The sequence below is a fragment of the Schistocerca americana genome, chromosome 1 (assembly GCF_021461395.2).
Source record: "Schistocerca americana isolate TAMUIC-IGC-003095 chromosome 1, iqSchAmer2.1, whole genome shotgun sequence".
In the NCBI taxonomy this organism is placed as follows: domain Eukaryota; kingdom Metazoa; phylum Arthropoda; class Insecta; order Orthoptera; family Acrididae; genus Schistocerca; species Schistocerca americana.
In genome coordinates this window covers 836,216,354-836,237,501 of record NC_060119.1, presented here as the reverse complement: position 1 = coordinate 836,237,501, position 21,148 = coordinate 836,216,354, and the positions used below count along the sequence as shown (strand labels likewise).

The following is a 21,148-nucleotide window of genomic DNA, read 5'->3' as shown; positions in this document are numbered from 1 at the left end:
CAATTGACAAGCTACTTGATTTAGAAGTAGCAGCTCCAGTCACAAAAACTGACAATGGCAAGGAGAGCAATATGCTGACCACATCCCCTTCCATATCCGCATCCAATGATGCCTCTCAGTGGAGGATGACAGCAGTCGGTCCTGTTGGGTCTTCTGAGGTCTGTTTGGATGGAGTTTTGGAGTGCAATATCTAGTGACATGAGGAGTGCAATATCTAGTGACATGAACTACAAACTACTGCTGAGGCACAACCCACAGTGCCCAATTACGAGAACTTGGAAGCAACCAAGGCACTGGGCTGTAATTAGAACTGCTTCCTTTAAGTGACTCCAAAAACTAGTTATGGTGTGACATTTCTACAAACCAGCCTCACCCATTTATGCCAACTGCTTTTTAGAGACAGCTCTTTGATTCAGTACAAGGCCTCGTGCACTCTGGATGTGGTCACTGACAGATACGTTTGGCCATACATTAAACATGACTGTCGCACATGGATCCAAACTTGCTTAGCACAGCAGAACATTAACGTGGACCATGCTGTGCGTAAGTCAGGTACACTCAGATAACTTACATAACATTTCACATATGCACACATCAATAGGCAGAAATTCTGCGCCGTCACCCGAATAGCATTCCCTGCAATCTGATGCTGCACCAGTTTCATAGCAACAGTCCCTAAGGCACAGGCAAAGTCAGAAAGCATGTGATATCTCTGTGACCAATCTTTGTTGAGCTCTCTGGTTGCTTCCATGTGTCGGTAGCAATTAAACTGTTCTCGTGTTGTACGTTCTCGCATGAGTGTAAAATAAATTGGTTTTATTCACCTGTATCAGTTACGTACTGTTTTTAAAGTGAATAGTGTTCCTACAAGTGTACAAATGATTGATAGGTGGATATGGGTATTAAATCTGTAATATGAGAATCTTTGAAATGCAAGAAAAAATGTGCAACCTACAAAACTGAGGTGAACAAACATTCAACATTCTTGAATTCCACTTTTTTGAAATTCCATGAAGTATTTTATTTGGACAAATTATCATCACAAAAAGAGAAAATTTATATGATGGGTGCACAGAAAATCTGTTATGATACCATGGCTCAACTCTGAAGAGAACTGAGTACGTAAATAATGGAAAACATCCCTTACAAAAAGACAAATACTATCACCATTACAAATTGTGGGCCTGTGGAAAACATTGGATCTTAACTTAGTTTAAAAGCGAAACTTATGTTGGTGAAGTGCACAGCATTCTTTCAGTTGTGTAACATTCTGTATAAATAGCTCAGTTTATGAAAAGTATTTCCCCTGCACTCTACTTACTTTATTTTGATGGCTGACAGAACGCTCATGCTTCTGTAAGTGCCCCTTCGTTCTGAAGGACACTGCACATGACTCGCAACGAAAAGGACGTTCAAAGTAATGTATGTTAACATGTAAGCGGAGCTGGCTTGGTTTGGAAAAAATCTTGTTGCAGATTGAACACATACTTCGGCCATCATCTGTTATACTAAAGACAAAATATGAAAAAAGTTGTCATTAATACAAAGAAGCAAATCAGAAAAATAGGTTCACTGTAATGTTCTATTTACGAATATTTTTGCAGCGCCATCGACTTTCACATAATAATAATAATAATAATACTTTCATTTATTGTTAACAGATGTATGATATATTTTACAAAAAGAAAACTCTCTTAAATGTACACTCCCCATTTTCAATTTCACTCTCCAAGTGTTAATTTGCTGAATTTTATACTTCGTGTGGAACACAGCAGTTTGGTGAATTCAATTTCATTTCAGTTACAAACTTCATGTAAGTTATGGGCACAGAGGTAGGTAACAGAAGGCAAAAAGCAGAGAAATGGGAAAAAACAACCACTGAAACAGGATGAAGGCACATGAATGGCAGTTAAGAGGGGAAATGACATACTATCCAAAATTTCTGGAAGAGGAAAGTAAGCAGCTTAAACAGAAAACAATAATTAACACTCACTGAAGATATTGATTGTAAGTTTTACATTGCTCTTTATATGCCTGTCCATTACTCAGTACCTCGTCCTAAATGTGGAATGTCATCCATCCTCTTAATGATTGTTTACTGCAAGAACTGAAACCTATTAAACTAGCTTATTACTATTAGCATATGAAATGTAGTAAACTACCGAACACAAAGATTATGTCATCTTAGTCACAAGTGACATTGCTGACCTAATTGCAGATTGTGGTTATGAAAACATGCCACCACCACCGCCACCACCACCACCACCACCACCACCACCACTGCACAATAATCTTTTTATTATTACTGCTGAAGCTGCTGCTGCTGCCACTGCACCCAGCAGAGAGAATTTCGTAAAAACTGGAAGAAATTATCCATATGACAGAAAACACAAAATATAAATAGAAAAGGGGAGTACAACACCACTATCTACATGTAAATACATACTCTGCAAGTCATTATACAGTGCACAGCTGAAGGTATCTTGTACCACTGTTAGTTATTCCCTTTCCTGCTTCATTTGTAAATGGAGCAAGGAAAAATTGACTGTCCACATGCTTCTGTACAGGCCATGATTTCTCTTGCCGTCTTCATGGTCCTTACATGAGATGTATGTTGTTGGCAGTAGAATCGTTCAGCAGTTTGTCGCAAATGGTGCTGCTCTAAATTTTCTCAATAATGTTTGCAAACAAGAACGAAGAACTGGTGTTAAGAACAGATGAATGGAGATGGCAAAGTGTGCATTGGGCTGCATGTTTCCATGTCCAGCGACTTTAAGCAAGTGTACAGGAAGGATAGGTCCAAATAGCACAAGCTTAAAAGCAAGTACAAGCCCCTGGTGATATTGTCAATTATTATGAAGAGCTTGTTGGTGGCCACATCACAATAAAATGCCAGGCATATTTGGAAGACGGTTTGCAGATGGCATACCCATTCTCACTGACCACCTTATCCTTATTATGCTCAGGAAACAAACCTTTTGATCTTTGGGGAAATTTAAATTGCTACGACTCTGTCCTGGATGAGGCCCAGGAGAGTGTCTGAAATCTTGCTGCCGGATATGTCCTAATATACATAAGATGTACTTCAAAAACAACTTACATCAGGCAGTTATGTCTATCAAGAACAAAAGTGGGAAATGAGGGATTACTGTGGGCCACTGAAACCAACTCAGTTGGACATTTCATGCAAAGCAGTGATTGTAAAAGTTTGTGATGCCCCAACTCAGTATCAGATGAGAAAGAGTACCCTGCATGTTGGTAAAACATGTTGACTTAAAAGAACGTTGTTGAAAGACAAATTTACAGGAATATGTTCCAAAAGCAATTGTGGAAGCACCCTGAGGGAGCGTTATAACGGCATTATTATCCACGACGTATGACCTTCAACATAAATAAATTAAAATACTGTACAGGAAGACCCATTATTGTTGGACTGTTCATGTCTGGTAATCAACTATTGCACAGTGGCTCACAGTACCAGCAGCAGAAAGAAATTTTAGAAGTACTGACCTACTGGCAAATTAAATGCAATTAATGGTAGGGTACATCGAGCTGATGCAGGGGTTAGGTTCAAATAATCTCTGGCTGAGACCAAGGCTCAGACAATTACTGAACTAAATGCAAATTTAGATATAATAAATGCTAACAGACCAACAAGTAAATAAGTTAGATACAATAAATGCTAAAACATATCATCATACCAATATGTTAGATGAATACATTGCTGTCTCATTTTAGGAAAGTGTAATGATAAATAGAAATCCATTATGAGTGTTACCTATACTATTAAGTTCAAAAGGGGAATTACATTCTGATACAATCAAACTGTCTAATTTAATGATAAATGGATTAAATAAATATGCTAGTGAATTAAATACAGATCTGAAAAAAACTTCAGAGACTAGCATCAGATTAAATATTCCTAAACAAGGTAAAGATTCAGATGAAGCAGAAACAACAGATTTCACTTTTACAACAGTGGAGGAGCATGTTGCCAACTTAGCTGAATAAAGGTTCAGCAAAATACTCAGCCATCTGTTTAATTTACATTTTTGTCAGATATTGTCTGTGAACAATGAGTTTGGGAGATATTAATTAAATTTAGTGCATAGCTACAGCTGAACTGATGGGTATCATATATACACGATCTTTATGGACAATTTAGAACTAGTATCAACAGCTTTGGTTGTCCAACAGTGTTTAATATTAATTTATATGAAAGGTGTGATTTTAGTATAATATTCTGCAATCATAACTTAACATTAGTTTTAAAAAAGAAAACTCTTAATGACAAGAAAGGGTTCAGTTACCCGTAAGTCTAGATGGTATGCTATAGATGAAGAAAAAAGTAAAAAAATTTTGGAAACAAATAAAAGGAAAAGAAAAAGGAATTTGAAGTATAAGGTAGGAAGCCTCAAACCCACATTACACAAAAAGAGATAGCTGGGTTGCTAAGTGTATCCAGAGGAGTGTATTGGGATACACTTTCCAATACCACTGTCATGATTAGCTTAAAATGACATGCCAAAAGGTTATTCCACCAAGAGAATGGAATTGGCCTCTGATTTAGCTTTTAAGATAATGTATACAAATCAGCCACAACAAGACTGACATCCTGAAATATAACCATATTGTGGCATAACTATTTTTAAAGCACATAATTGTTTCCATAGATCTATTAGTTGAATTTATATTGTTTTGTGTAAGGTAGCTACAATTACTTTACGTGCTTTCAATACATGAATTTTTTTCATTACCACCCCTTCTATCATCTTTCCAGGGATTATAACAGAACAGTCCCAAAATTTTTAAGGTACCACATCACAATCTGAAAAAACTGTACCCTTATAGGTCACTTTCTTGTCCATCCTTCTGTCTGTGCAACTGTTAAAGAACCATTTCTCTAAGGAATGGATACACGTATCAAGTTGAAATTTATGTCACATATTAAGGCCAATGGTCCATCCGCAGTGTAAAAATTTTAAGCTTCTAAGGCAATGCAATCGAAACATGCAGTCATTTATGCCACATTTTTTGAAACTCAAAAACTCCCTCATCAAAACCTATATGGTACTTTCCGTTGACACATAATCACGAAATTTGGCTGGAAGCAAGCTTTCACAGTGCAAGTGAAGTACAAACAAATTGAAAATTGTTAAATTGTAATCATATCACACAAAAAAATACCTTTTACAATTAGAATGTTCACTTCATTCATCCTCTGTCAAAAGCATAACAGACAAATATTACAGCTTGCAAATATAAAATGTAAGTTACAGTCATGTTTTAGTAAGTAAATAAAATATTTATTAAGTCTTCAATATAAACATGTATAAACTGACGTCCCCTGCTCGCTTCACTTTCTATGTCCAGAATAGTCTGACGAACTATGGTAGAGATTTTGATATAGTCTTCGAATTCCTGGGACCGATATCTTGCCAGTATCTACATAGAAAACAGGCAAAAAGGCTAAACTGGTATAAATGGGTACTTAGAAGGCAGAAGGTAAAACTACACAACCAGTTAAGTTTATTTGCACAATGGAAGGCGGGATGTCAATGTAATAGGTGGATAAGGAGGAGCAGCTATGAGCTTTAAACAGGATACTGTGCCCTAAAATATGTAGTATAGTAAGAAATAGGGTGGGTGTACCAAGGGAGGAAGGAATATGTATCTACATATATTACAAAAATGCATGAATGTGTGCATGTTCCACACCTCCTCCAAAACCAGTGGATCAATTTCAACCAAGCTCAGTACAACAACACTTACTGTCTGGAAAGAAGTATTGTGGGGATAAGTACCACCTCCCATTGGGGTGCAGTCCCCAACAATCAATCTTTCCTTCACATCCCATCCGGTAAGTGTCACCCTGACTTGGGAGTCTGAGCAATATTTCCGAACCTTACTCATTTTTATAGATTTTACCAATCCTTTTCCTTCCCCTTCAACCCTTTTGCCAGAAGCTAGCAATTTTTAATATCTTGATATGTGTGCTCCTGCCACTGTTGGGTGAGCAGATTTTTTTATCTATGAAATTACACTGTATTTCAAAAGTTGATTATTTTTACTGATGTAGTACTTTTCGTGAGTCATAAGCCTGGAGAATGATTCACAAATATTCATTAAACCTCATGTTCTTATTCAACTATTCGAATTTCTCTAACTGCTTATGAACCGATCAATTATTAGGACAGCAGCAGTGGAAAAGTGATCACAGTTAAAACAGTCTCCAGCTTCTGTCTCTGGTTCTGTGATTTGACAGACCTTCTCTGTACTCATTTTGCCTCTTATTTCCTATCATTTTGTTCTCCTCTCATTTTCCATTAATGAACCAGTATTTACAATTACAATAACTCTTTCAGTAATATTTCTTTTTTTTCATTTGTTCCTTATTTCTGTTTCCATTGGCCTGTCTTCAAAGCAGTTTCCTCTACCTTTGAGGATTGTCAAATCATGACAAATGTGAGTGCATCTATCAGCGAAAAGAAACACAAAGTCCATTCTCATAGAAAGGCAAATTCTGGAGCTCTACAGATCAGTTCAAACTAATCATTACACAACGAAACTAACATTACATTTTTACAGGGTGAAATAGCAAATGCATTTGTCAGTCAGATGTTTATGTGAACTTACCTGACATAGCTAGGTGACGGGCCACTGGACGGTGGCATGAACTCTGCTTTTGGACCACCTGGTGACTGAGTTGGACTTTCACGAGTTGTCGTAGTCTGAGTGGTAGGTGGAGACAATGGACGCTGACTGCTAAAAGGAGAGGATCGTGCAGGTGATCCATTTGGTGCTGTCAGTTCCACATGCATACTTGAAGACTGTGCTACCGAAATAGGGATGGAAGAAGATACAGAGGCAGCAACTGAAGAAACAGCTGGGAAGGTCACCTCTACTGACAAACAAGTTTCAGTACGTGATACAGGAGTTGGAAATGAAGCAGTCGGTGTACTGCAATTTCCAGCAACATCTGTTACTGGAGGAGTAGGTTCAGGCTGTAGTACCTGATGACGCTTCACTCTCGCATCCTGCAAAGCTCGTTCAGTCAGGTAAGCCTGCAGCATTGTAGCTTCAGCTGGGGCAGGTACTGGAGGTGCTGGAGGAGGAGGACATCGCTCTGCAGAGCTGCAAAGAGAAGCGAGAAGGGTAGCTGGTTCCGAAACAGGAGTCAGAATTTCTGAAACTGGAGTTGTAGGCTGTGTCTGGACATGCAGCTGAAGTTGTGATCGAGTGCTTAGGTCTACTGGAAGACCATCTTTATCACGTGTAGTGACAAGAGGTACAGTGGAGGTGGTGGGGCTACTGACACTCAAAGCAGGTTGTGGTGTGGAAGTAGTAGTGGTTGTGCGGTTAGATGGGAAATAGTAACGGTTTGTTGTGCTTTGCACAACAAGTCCACCACCTGTGGTTCCTTCCAGTCCAAGGGCCAGTCCAGTATTGTTTGACACCTGTAGAAACACAAATTTTTATTAGCATTGTTTTAGTGTGTTACACTGTTTCTAAATACAAAATAATGAAACAAGACCCAATTGAGAGAGAAAGTGCATTTTATAAATTTGTTTCAGTCCTAGTTCTGTACCTTTTCACGCTCTGTCTGAGCACTGACTGCTGAAAGTGTTGGAGTGTGTGGTGTCGGAACAATAGTAGTAGCCATATATGGGTATGTGTTTGGCCTGGCTGCAACTGCAGGTACTAAACCAGCCGACGCAAGCCCCGGTGAACTCGAGCCACCACCGCGACTGAGAGACAGCAAGCTGCGAGCTGCTTCACGCTCTGGAGCTCCTTTGTTTGCCTCATCATCACAGTCTGCAAAAAATTTAAGAAGGGTTAGTGAATCTGCCATTTTGTGATACAACATTTCAACATGTAATTTTTTTCCAAACAGAGGAAATAGGTACTGTGTTAATTTTATTATATGCAGCTCTTTTTACAGACTAATTATGAGCTATCAAAATAATGAGGAAAAACCAAGAATGACTTTAGAAAAAGTAACAGCAATGTAAGTATGGTTTCTCACTCCATTTTAAAACTATGAAGTTATATATCGGAATATAATTATAAATTCAAAAAATGTATATTAATCATAACTATAATGTGTGACCATCAGAGGGAACAGAAATATGTAACAAAGAAACATAATAAAATTTACTATGACTGTCAGTCAAATGGAAATCAGAAATGTTTTCTTTTGGGAAAAAAAGGTAAATAGAAAAGTAAGTCCCACCACAATATAGCCAGAAATACAATTTGATTAAAAAAACCAGTATCAATATTGTTATGCCTTGTTTATAATAGTCTAATTACAGGGTGCACCACTGCATCAATCGCTTTTATGTCCATCAGAGACCGGTGTCCTCGCAAATAATTTTTCACTTTGCCAGTGTGCAGTTCATGATGGAGGGTTGAGTAGTTTCAAGTGCATTTTCCAAATTGTTTCTTTGGAGTGCAGTGTTTTCTATGGTGGGATACTGGCATGCAACAAGATAATTCCATGCATTTACTGGTGTTTGTTTTTAACTATCGAGTATTTTTGGGTGTGAAGCAAAACCACAGACTATTCCTTTGTCAGGAGCTGGACAGTAATGAACCGTCAGGTCAATGAGCATAATTTTACCTGTAATTGAAAAAATTCTCAAATTTTGAGTGTTATCTTTCTACTTCTCACATCATCATTTACTCTGCAGTTCCTAATGTCTGCATTATGTTGCATCCACTGCTTCTCTCCAATCCAAGAAAATGAACACTCCTATTGATTGGACTTCACACGGTGTAGACTCAGTTCTATCCAGTGATGGGCTGGCTCATATGTGAAACATTGTGGCAGTCACTAAGCACTTGTGCAACCTATCCTAGAATACTGCTCGAGTGTGAGAGATGTGTACCGTACAAGGTTATCAGGGGATACAGAATGTACACCAATAACAGCACCACAAATGGTCACAGGTTTATTTGATCACTGGAAGAGTATCATGGAAATGCTGATATGAAAAATCTGAAATGCAAGACACTTGAAGAAAGATGCCAATCATATAGAGATAGCTTACCTAAAATGTTTCAAGAACTAGTGGTAAAAGAGGAATCTCTGAATATACTGCAATCCACTATGTATCAGTCCAGAAGGGACAGTGAATACAAGATTAGACTAATTACAGAGGGATTTAAACAATCATTCTCCCCGTGTTCCCTACAAAAGTGTGAGAAAAAGCCTTCATAAGCGGTACAATGATGAGTACCCTCTGCCACGCATTTTACAGTGCTTTGTTGAATGTAGATGTACTTCAACTGGTCATGGCATACTCTTCCTAGAAAGCCTCTGGACTATGCCTGCTGCATTGCTCTCAGGGAGAACTGTTCTGTTTGTACCATCTGTTTTTTAATGACTGCTTTGCTTCAAGCAAACACTAACACACACAGGCACAAACTGAAACAGTCAAAAGCTTCCAAACCTACAAGTCCTTTTTTTTGGACAATATGAGAAGAAATGGTTGGTGCATTATTCAAGTCACCTAAATCTATTCTAGACATATATAGAAACTGCTCAGTTACCATATTACGAGAATTTTAGGAACATCTATAACAAACAAGGAACATTTTCTTTAGGTTTGCTATCATATTCAACTAAACTATATTAAACATTGACCAGCATACAAAACTGTACATCTGTAAAAAAAATATTGCTGTACCTTGACATACAATTACCAATATTCCAGTATAAAAAATATATAAATAAAAACAAAATAAATATATTTCTTACCCTCATCAGCTGGCACTTGTTCATCATCCTCATCTTCATCCTCATCATCATCATCATCCTCATCTTCATCATTATCATCAGACTCCGATTCACCATCTTCAATTCGAGAAGCTCGCATTGCTTGCTGCAAAGATCATATATGTAACTCTGTTCTAAAATAACATAGTAACACATCATATTACAACAAACAGCAGCTTCTTCAGTACCTGTTTTGCCAGACATTCTTCATCAATGTAACTATCATCAACAACAGTTGGTACAGGTACAATTCCAAGTTCTACACACTTCTTGTAATGTGCCTTTGATTTCATGTGTTTTGTCAAATTTCCTTTTGTTTTGAAACTGTAAAAAGTTATATTTGCATAAGAATACAAAGTAATTAAAAAGGACACAAACTGAAGCCATGGGTCTTCAGGCGTACGACGAATAAATTTTGATACATGTTGTAAACATTACTACCAAAAGACATCTGAAATCTTACATCTATTGCAATACCTCAAGCAACGAGTAAAGCACAGCCATCATGACTACTCTACATATTATTGGTACTACCATCAAACTTACAGTAAATAGGTTAACTGTTCAGCTTTGTTTCCTTGAAAATAAGTAAAATAATTATTCTCACCTGAAATTACAGTGCTTGCAGGTGAATGGCCGGACATCTGTGTGAGTGCGAATGTGCTTCTTGAGCATAGAGGGCTTCTTGCAACGGATCCCACATTCCTCACACACATAACGACCACGGCCTAAAATATGTGTTAGTGAGAATTATGTCCTCAACATTGTTGTTCATGTTAAGATCATTCCAAAATTCTGCTTACCTCTCCCTCTCACATATGTATATTCTTCATTAGACTCAAAGCCCCCATCAAAGATTTTAAGCCTCCTTGGTGGCTGCTCACCACTTTGTGGACCCTACAAGATGCAAATGACAGCAAAAAGTATTTGTACTGTTTGTACAGCCAGACCAAATGAAGTATGTAGCTGCAATGACAAAAATTATATTTTGAAACTGCTTGTAGTGCAGCATGTTCAGGATGTCTTTCTTACTGATTTGTATCCCTTTTTCATCAAGGATAATTGTATGCATTAAAAAGGCTACACTTGATGCTCTAGTTCTACCTTCATTGCCAGGGAGACACTTCACTTGGTCAGGTTTTAACACCTGAAATACACTTAACTACAATAAATTGATCAGTGAAAAATTTATTAAGAAGACAAAATACTATTTCTGCAATGAATTCTGAAGAGCACAGCAAAGTTAGATACTATGTTGTCACAGCCTTTGAACAGCGAGTGCAATACCTACTTCTTGTCCACTGGTGGTGTTCTCGGAACTATTTTCTCCGTCATCAGCATGTGTCTTATCTTCAGATGTACCTTCATCACTTACATCTTTCTTTTCTTTGTTCTTCATCTGATTCAAAGTTTTATTCTGCCAATATGATGAATGGGTCATAACCAATGCATGCTTTTGTGAAGCTCTTGCCACTGTATACACAACTGGTCTATGACGTGAATCGTACAGTGCCATTGCCTTGCCAGGCTCTAGACCAAGAGGGTTTGGAGCAGCCTCTGAACAAACCTGAAATAAAACGACACTTGCTATTCAAATTCAGGAGAAGATAAAAGTCATATTTATATAAATTATTATATACTGTTCTTGAACAATTTTACATAAATTAAGTAAAATTGTTTTGTAAAGCTTACCTTCCAATTGGAGTACATTGACAGCTTCGAGTGTTCAGGGCTGTGTAGCACATACATAGGTTGAAGCCTATTCAGAGTGCAATAATACGAACGAGCTGAGCATTTTAGGCCCAAATATGTGTATGCATGCCCATTCAAGTACAACTGTCCATACGACTTTTTTGGTCGTGGGGTCTCTGGGCTTACGAGAGGCAAAACTGGTGTCAACCCCATACCGTGTACCTTCTTTGGTGTAAATGTCCCTGGCTTCAATGGTAACGATGTAGGCCTAAGAAACCGTGGACGATGAGAGCTATCAGAATTTCCACTCTTTCCATTTCCATCCTCATTATCTATACTTTTTTCGATATCTGCACTTTCTGTTCTGCCACCATTTTCTGGTTTTGCAGGTGATAATGAACTTTCACATTTAGAGCCCATCACAATACTGTCACTTCCTGGAATCACATATAAATATAAATTACTGAAAATAAAGAAATAAATTACGATAACATAAAATGAATGCTGTAAAATTATAATACGTGATACTAGTACCACTGTCACTAAATTTGTATCAACTCTTTCTCATTGGTGCTAGCTATTATGGTGACCTTTAATAACAGAGACATTTTACATTTTTAGGGAGTCTTAGTTCACTCTAAAATGTTCCTAGAAGCTAAACAATTTTTAATACAAAAATGGGTCTTTTGTCATTCAGTTATTTATGAACATACTGATAGTTAAGCCTGGTGGTAAATACTACTATCTCAATACGATGACTAGGAAACTTTCCCAGAAAAAAATCACCCTATCAATGGGTCAGACTTGCCTGTGATAAACACCTTCAACCACTGGTCGGCAGTAATAAAGCCTCTGGCCACTGCTCATGAGGAACTAAGCTGAAGCAGTTCTATCAAACCATACTTGCACTGAGAATGAACCCAAGATCTAAGTTGATCACACCTACACATTGTCAAGCCTAAGTTGGCTCATCCTCTCAGCTAGTTCCCATGAAACACATGGTACTCTCCTCCTTCCAGCATTTGAAAAGCTGTCACCAAGGGCATTTAAATGGTTCAAATACAGTATATTTCTGCTGTCAATGTAAACTTGTTTTCCACTTGTATGAGAGAAAACTGCATGAACTATATGCAATTAAACCACGAACTTAATCATGGTCCAGACATGCTCTTGGATACTAGTCAATCCCACAACGTTATAAAGACAATATCATTTGTCTGTTGCGGAAGAAAGCAAAACATGAAAGAAAACATTTAATAACAACCCGATTGCTGCAGTGTACGCATTACTCCAACAGCCAATAAGTTTATAAGGTATCAGAACGGTAGGTAACAACTGTTACCACCAAATGACTAACTTCTTATTTTCTGAATGGGTTGGAGGATTATGGCAGTAAATCCATGTTTCATCACCAGTAACAATGTTATTAAAATAATAAGGTAGATCACTAATTTTTCGAAGCACCGGAAACATTTCATTTGAGTGGATACTGTTGTAATAATAATTGCCAGAGGCGCTTTTTTATATTTTGTTTACCACTACCAGTTTCAAGCAATGATTCATTCTCTTTTGATTTTATGTGTAATTTCATCCGACTTTTAAGGTGTTGGATGTTGTTTTTAGAATTGTGATCTATTTTATTTCTATGTTCTGAATGTTCATTTAAAATGAGATTACTATTTCATCTAAGATGTTCGTGTAGATCCCTTTTTTGGTTCTATGAAGAATGGGTTGAGTCCAGAGGCATGCACTGAGCCTGTATGGTCCACCCGGGACCACAGAGAAGACTACCGGGCAAGCCTCGAATCACACTGCCTGGTGCCCCGTTATGACCCCGAGTCCAGCCAGGTACCTATCATGCGGCTGAGCTGGTCGTCAAGCGGCATGCCCGCCACACATCACACTGTTGTGTGGAAGTCTCTGTGGCCCATTTGCAAGCAGTTTTTTACTTTGCACAGTATTTACTGACACTGTACTTCACCTCCGGTGTTACATTAAAATAATAGATGGCCGTAACATGAGTAACAAGATTATTACTTAAATATCCACTGCTGCTTTTAATTGTTAAATTGACTTATTGTTACACGGATGTGAAAAGACTTTGTACCTCGTGATACAGTGAAAATAGTTAATTTTATTAAAGTATTATTATTATTATTATTATTATATTATATCATATCATATCATAAATTGTCTAATCACAGCGTCTTGCACCGAACTGTCTGCACAGGGGTACATTTGTTGGCCACACACACACGCATATGGATGTTAGAGAAGGGCCATGGATATTCCTGACAGATTCTGGAACCATCTCCAGTCTCTGCCTATGCATTAGTGGAGACACGACATTGTGGCCATCACCTGCAGTTCTTGAAATAACCCATTTGGGCTCATTAGCTGGTGATGCACATGTATATTTCTGCAATAATGGGCCAGATTACATTCTTAAAATCAATGAGTTTTTCTGTAGTTTTCATGCGACATCAAGTTCTAGTTACTTGCAGTTTGGCGAAGGAGTGGAGCAATGACCAAGTCAAAAAACTTATAAAACTGTACCGCAAAGGAACTTGCTTGTGGAAAATGAACTATGAACATTACGCAAAGAAGAATATAAAAAGAGGGGTATACAAAGAGAATGCTGAAACATTTCTGTATGACGTTCCAACTGGGGAACAAAGTGTAATAAAAATTTATCTAAAAAATTAGAGACCAAGTTTCGTAAAAGAGCTCAGAATAGCGTAGGCTATAGAATAAAACAGAAAAAGGAAAGAATGAAGTGTATAAACAAATAAAAAGTTGCTCGTACCATGTTTATGGTAGTACTATGCATTGATGTGTTACTTCCTTTATTTTGCATTACGAGTTACTTTTCTTTACAATGAATCAAGAACACCATGTTCCTACTATATCAAACCTTCATGATTCTCAAAGAAATGCAGATGATTGGTTTCATATTTGGTGGTAAATTTGATGCTATTATAAATTTTATTCATTTGTTGGTGAAATTCAATTTATCTCATGATTGTTTCCATTAAAGAGAGTGAAGGTAACATCAACATAAGGTCAGGAACGAAAAATTTATTTTCTAAGTGATTTAACAAAATATTTAGCTGTGTGTGCTGTCATACAATTATTTCATTTTCCAAGGGGAGAGATACCTGCAGAATGATGGGACCACCATTGGAAGCTGCCTCACAGGAACCCTGGTAATTATTTTCTTTGATCACTTACAATCAGAGAACAATCCTAATCAGCTGATAAGTCACTTACCAATATTATGTAGACAATCCTCTTAATCTCTTTAATGAAACTATGACAAAACTAATGAAGTTAATCAACAAATGAATAAAACCCATAACGGCATCAAAGTGACCATCAAATATGAAACCAACAAGAGCATAAGCTTCTTGGGCACATTTCCATTTTGTAAACCTAAGACAAGCGACTGCATGATGCATAACTCATCATGACCACCACTAACACAGAAACCATGATAGAATGTGTCATCAGAGTTCCACTGAGCAAAGAGGTCATGAAGACAGAACTGGATACAATTAAAACTCTAGCCATGAGTAACAGCTAAAATCCTGATATAGTCCATAAAATATACAGAAAGTAAATCACTTGCAAATCTGCAAACGAAAGTGAAGAGATAACATTAAGAAAGTAGAAAAAGAAGAAAAAAATCAATTATGTTACCATATATGAGGAAATACTTCCCAAAAAATAAGTAACACATTTCACATTATCACTAATGTTAAAATTAGCTTTTGCACATAGAACAAGCTAGGAATGAAAATAGGATGCAGAACAGACAAACCTCAAAAATATAGTCAATCAGGAATATATACAATTAAATACAGTGACTGTGCCTTATTCCAAATTGAACGAACAGGATGGAAATTTATTACAACATACAAACAAAGATATAAACAAAAGCAAAATCATCATCTCCACATTAAGTACTGCATCTTCAGGAATATCACTTTACAGAAGACATATGCACTAATCTTTCAATTCTTCATAAAGCTGATAAACGAAGCTACATGAACATCTTATAGGAAATAGAAATCTAGTCAATTTTTGGCGAGAGATAATTAACAAAAACCAATCCTCAATTTTACACATGATATAAATTGATTTTCATCATAAATACAAGTTTAATAATGGACTGTATCTGTGACACATGTATAGAATATTGTAACAGACAAGCTCAAATGCAGCAAGACAAAGTATTAGATTATAATTGAAAAAATAACATTTAACAACTGGTAATGTAAATAAAAATTCAACTTACAACCAAAAATAGAATGCTGTAAATAAAACACAAAAAAGTAGCACTGGTGGATTATTATTACAACAGTATGTATTTCATACAATTTGTCAAGGCTGTAGAACAGTATACGTAAGAAATATTTAACTGAAGCTCAGATCTGAAATTAATACTTGAGAAACAGTATTACAATAAACTGGTCACAGCTTTTATTTCTCTCCACGTAAAATTCTTGATACCGAATAATCAAACAGTTACAGAAAACTGATATGGGCTTAAGCTTTTGGCTACAATGCAATACTGAAAGATTTAAACATAAACAGATCACTGTTATTTATCCATGAGTGAAATCACATTATTACACAAGTTTTCAGAAAAAAAATTTACAATGTTGGGATACACGATACCTACCAGCCACTTCTACTTTCTCAGAGTCTCTTCGGTAAAATGATCCTATATTAAGAAATAGACTTCATATTTAATGCATTTCTTGTCAATAATTTTTCTATTGATTTTAATGGCAATTTAGCTCACAACTTAGTTAATGTCTTACATATTACAAAATGACTGAGTATAAACTTTTTTACTATTATTTCCTCTAAAATTTTATTCAGCACTGTAACTATGGGTGAAGCTTCAGCTTAAAAGTAGCAATATTCACAGTATCTTGCTCAATTGGGATGCAGCAAGTGGATTTCATTTTTAGCTATGTATTGCACGAAATTGTGTGAAACATGCTTTTCATGTTTTCACCCCAATCTGATCAGTGACATCCCATGGAACCTATAGTTAAAGATAATTGGACACCTACACTACTTCTATATTTTTTAATTATCAACATTTAATTGGGTTTTCTGTGTTTATCATTTAGGATTGCAGAATAGTTTCCTTGCAACAAAATCTCTTCTTTCACATTGCTTATACTTTCAGGTTATTTTAAGTGCAGCATTGAGTTTTATTACTTTAGATTGATCTTTGGTCGATCAAACGAATTTTACAACAGATAAAACTACTTTTGCTTCTGGTACTGTGAATGGGGAAAATGTAAATTCCACCATGATTCAAAGTCCAAATAAATTGTTGGTCTCCCTATTGTAGGCTGTGTAAATCAGTTTATAGGCCAGAGTAAGGTAAATGCAATCATAGGCCAAAGCCCAGTAAAGCACTGATGAGGTGGTTGAGGGCAACTTCACTTTAATCCTATTAATACACAATGAACATTACTTTCTAACATTGTAGCTTAACATTACATTGCGAATGAAATCACCAGAGGTGGAGCAATGGCTCACTTGGTTAAACATTTAGTTCTGGTAGACCATACAGTTAATACTTTAAGATTGCTCTGAAATTCCTTTAAGGACATTTAACATTAACAGCATGTTGAAGTAATACAGTTAGTTTCATTACACCATTCAAAGCATTTCATTATTTCAGAATAATGAGACAAACGACTATGCCAACAACCTTTCTCATTAATAAAGGCAAGGAAATTGTAATGCAACACAATTATCCATGAAGAACAGCGAAGTTCAGTATGCAGTTGCCAGAGGAAAATAATACAATTTTTGGCACAGAGGACAGCATCACAAACTATAGTTGGGGTAGCTCTTTACGCTGTCTATTTACTAGTATCACCGAGCAAACAGAAGCTGGAAGCAGGAAAATCCATAACAATTGTAAATTTGACTTGGAACCAAATTAAGATTCACTTTTAGTCTCCACAATGAAATTACTTAACCTTCTAAGTTTCTTAGCCTGTTGAATTAGTGACAAATGCCATAATACAAAATGTATAAAAATGAAAGCTCAATATTTAAACAAACTTATGAAGGCACACTGAATGGCAGCTTGCTCTAAATGTACAAAAATTTAAGTTAAAACAGATGAGTAGGGAAAGCAATCCTGTAATGTTTGAATACAGTACTAGCGACATGCCACTTCATACAATTACATCAATTACTTCTCTGTGTGACATTGCGAAGTGACACAAAATTGAATGAACACACAAAGTCTGTTGTAGGGTAGGCAAACTGTTGACATCAATTTACTGTGAGAATTTTAGGAACTGTAGCTCATCTATAAAGGAGAATGTGTCAGTGCAAAGAATGTATCTGTGCGGCAGAATCTTTAGTACTGCTCGAGTGTTTCAGATCCACCAGGATGGATTAACGGAAGACATCAAAACAATTTAGAGTTGTGCTACTAAATTTGCTAGTAGGTAGTACCCATCGATTCTAGAAATGATCCACGAACTCAAATGGAAATCCCTGGAGGGAAGAGGACATTCCCTTTGAGAAACACTATAGCGAACATTTGGATAATTCTCATTTACGACAGAGTGCAAAACAGTTGGACTGCCACCAATGCACATGCCACATCAGGACTACATACACAAGATAATGGAAATCCAGGCTCATATAGAAGCATATAGACAGTCATTTTCCCACTTTCCATTTGCAAGGGGGACTGCAAAGGGAATAACTAACTGTGGTATGAGGTATCCTCCACCATGCACTGTATGGACTGCTGTTTAGAATGTACCTAGAATGTACACAGATATCTGTGTAGATTCATATTTTGAATGTGAAGTTAGCAAAACGTATACTTCAAAGCACATGAAATTAAAAATTTTCCTAGGTTTTTATGTAGTTTATCACAAACTACTTAAAATTTTGTGTGATAATGTAACAGTATTAAATTTAGCATACATTTCTGTCATCTATACTTTTTCTGAATACGTTTTATATCTGTCTACAGAAAAAGTCTGAGAGACACTATATTCTATTGGAATTCATACCAGCGGTGAATAAAGCAAAATATCGGCTAACGGCAAAGAAAATCTGATCTTTACTTACAAAATAAGTAACTAAGTATGTTTTCTGTCATCAACTTATACTACGACCTCAACTGTTGTAGAAGATCTGTACAATCTATTGATTTTACCATTCACTTAAAAACAATCCACTAAGAATTGCTTTTACATACATGTCAAAAACGTGCCTACCTGCGACTCAGCATCTCAGCTATATTGTGAGTAGCGACTTTCCTTTTCATAATACTGTTATTTTTACATGTATGTGATAGATGTTTAATTAAAAGCTGAAGAGGCAGATAATACATGTTTACATATTAAACCTTTGTCGCCTCCTTTCTCTTCCTTTAAAGTAAATCATTCACGTAACATTCCACATTATTTGGTATTTAACAATTCGATAAATGTCTCTCCAGCAAAAATAGATGAAGTAATGCTGACTAAAAAGCATATAAACTCACTGAACAAAATCTCAGTCCTTCCATTAAGAAAGCAGATTTGTCACTTTTGAATGCTGTAGAACTGGTACCAGGTGGTCATATGACCCTCAACCACCAACGTAAGTCATGGAAGTGAGGTGGTGTGTACGCACTAGGCTGTTGTATGGAATCAATACAGTAAGATGGGTGAATGAGAAGACATGACTGAATTGCAGGAACCACACTGGTTGGTCTACCAGATCACATCTTAATCCCATAGAAAAATGTCTGAAACTAGTTGAAACAATGTGTGAAACATATCAACCAACGTCCCTGAAATTTGGAATTTCTATGGGATCTGATCAGCAATTAGTAGCTTGAGCTGGATATGGCATACGTAACTAAACTTGTGAACACTCTTCCTCACAGTATTTTGGCCATTATCCAAGTCTAGAAGTGCTACTAACATGGTATTAGGAGTATGTCTTTCATACTGCCGGGTCTGGGTGCTGACGAGTCCTCTCCATTTGGCTCGGTCCTCCCACCACTTTTATTCCTCCACTTGCTGCCAGCTCACACCTCTCCTTTCTACAGATATTCTCACTCCCGTTTTGCACAATGTTCTTGGGTGCCCTCTAGGTCTTTTTCCATCCATCTTTAGTTCTTCCATAATTTTGGGAAGTTTCTGCCCACGCATCCTCTTAATGTGCCCATACCATCTTAATCTCTACATTCCTTACTCTGTCCATCCTTGTTTTTCCTTAACCACTCTGAGAAATTTCTTTTCCCCTGCTCGCAGTCTGCTCCAGTCCCTTTCTGTCATTGTCCATGTTTCTCCTCCATAGGTGACAATACAGAAGTAATAACTCTTATACATAAGGAGTTTTGCTTTTTCTGAAACTTCCGTATTCCAAATCAGGTGTTTTATTGATTGGTAGAAACTGCCTCCCTTCTGTAACCTCCTATTAATTTCGTTGGTAATTCTTCGAACACTAGATATTTCACTCCCTAAATAAGTGAAATTGTCTACCACTTTGAGGGGTTCTCCATTCAAAGTAATATCCTGTTGAGCCCTACGTCTCTTCCAAATACCATTACTTCACTCTTATCTTTAATTATTTTTAACCCAGATCTTTTCATTATTTCCTTTCACATATCAAGTAGTAACTGTACATCCACCTTTTTATCGCCCCATATTACCGTATCATCTGCGAAACTCATTTTTTGTCTTTTTCTTTTACTATATCTTTAACTGCCCTATTCATTACCTCCACAACAACATTAAAAAGTGCAGGAGATATAATACTTCCTTGTTTAAGTCCTTGTCTTATTTCGAAGTATATAGAGTTCCTCAATGGTGTTCTAATTCTACAATTGTGTCCTCTGTACATTGTCTTTATTACATCAATGTGTCCATCTTCATCTAATGTATTCATCAGTACAAGAAGATAAAATGAAATGTACTAAAAATAACCTAAATATTGGTACCCTTAATATATTAACCCTCAAGGGAAAAACGTAAAAAATGACAAATGTACTAACAGAGAGAAAGTTAGATATTTTGGGATTAAGTGAAACTAAGTGGAAGGGAAAAGGTGACAAGAATTAGAGAGGAGGGGGAGAAAAAAATAGCAAACAGCTGGTTTATGAAGAAAGAAAGTCATGTTATCCCCAGATACAGTTGGGATGGAAGAACCAAGAGTATAATCGATTTTATTCTAGTAGGTAGGAAGAGGGGAGAGAAAGTAACAAATGTGAAGGTAATTCCAAGTGTGAGCACAGATGGAGACCACAGATTACTGGTGAGACAATGGAAAATGAATCAGTGTGTAAAAATTGAAAACAGAAGAAAGTGACGATGATAAGGGATTGGAAACTGAAGGAGAGTGAAAGTACTGAGGAGTATAGAGAATTAATCACACAAAAATTTCTAAAAAAAGTTTTCTGCAATGTAGAAAAAGAATGGAGTTTATTCAAAGACACTTTAATCGAAGCAGCACAAAAATTATGTGGTAGAACACCTGGAAAGGAAAAAGTGAGACAGACAAGTTGGTGGGATGATACCGCAATCCAAGCAGTTAGAAGAAAAAAATGGAGCATGGAGAAAGTGGTGGGAAACGAAAAATGACGAGGACCATAAAAGGAACATAGAGGAAAAGAAGAAGTGCAAA

At 36.7% G+C, this 21,148-nt stretch overlaps 1 protein-coding gene across 1 annotated transcript in view; it reads right to left on the bottom strand.

Moving 5' to 3' along the window:
• Positions 1–21,148, bottom strand: part of LOC124594550 (transcription factor HIVEP3) — a gene marked incomplete at its 5' end in the record, with an annotated part of 83,568 nt that overhangs the window by 27,739 nt on the left and 34,681 nt on the right. The window contains 9 exons of the mRNA XM_047132925.1: positions 1,322–1,508; positions 6,637–7,457; positions 7,589–7,815; positions 9,764–9,887; positions 9,970–10,105; positions 10,389–10,509; positions 10,585–10,678; positions 11,073–11,348; positions 11,474–11,910. Coding sequence (XP_046988881.1) covers positions 1,322–1,508; positions 6,637–7,457; positions 7,589–7,815; positions 9,764–9,887; positions 9,970–10,105; positions 10,389–10,509; positions 10,585–10,678; positions 11,073–11,348; positions 11,474–11,910 — 2,423 coding nt within the window. The remainder of the gene's footprint in view (positions 1–1,321; positions 1,509–6,636; positions 7,458–7,588; positions 7,816–9,763; positions 9,888–9,969; positions 10,106–10,388; positions 10,510–10,584; positions 10,679–11,072; positions 11,349–11,473; positions 11,911–21,148) is intronic.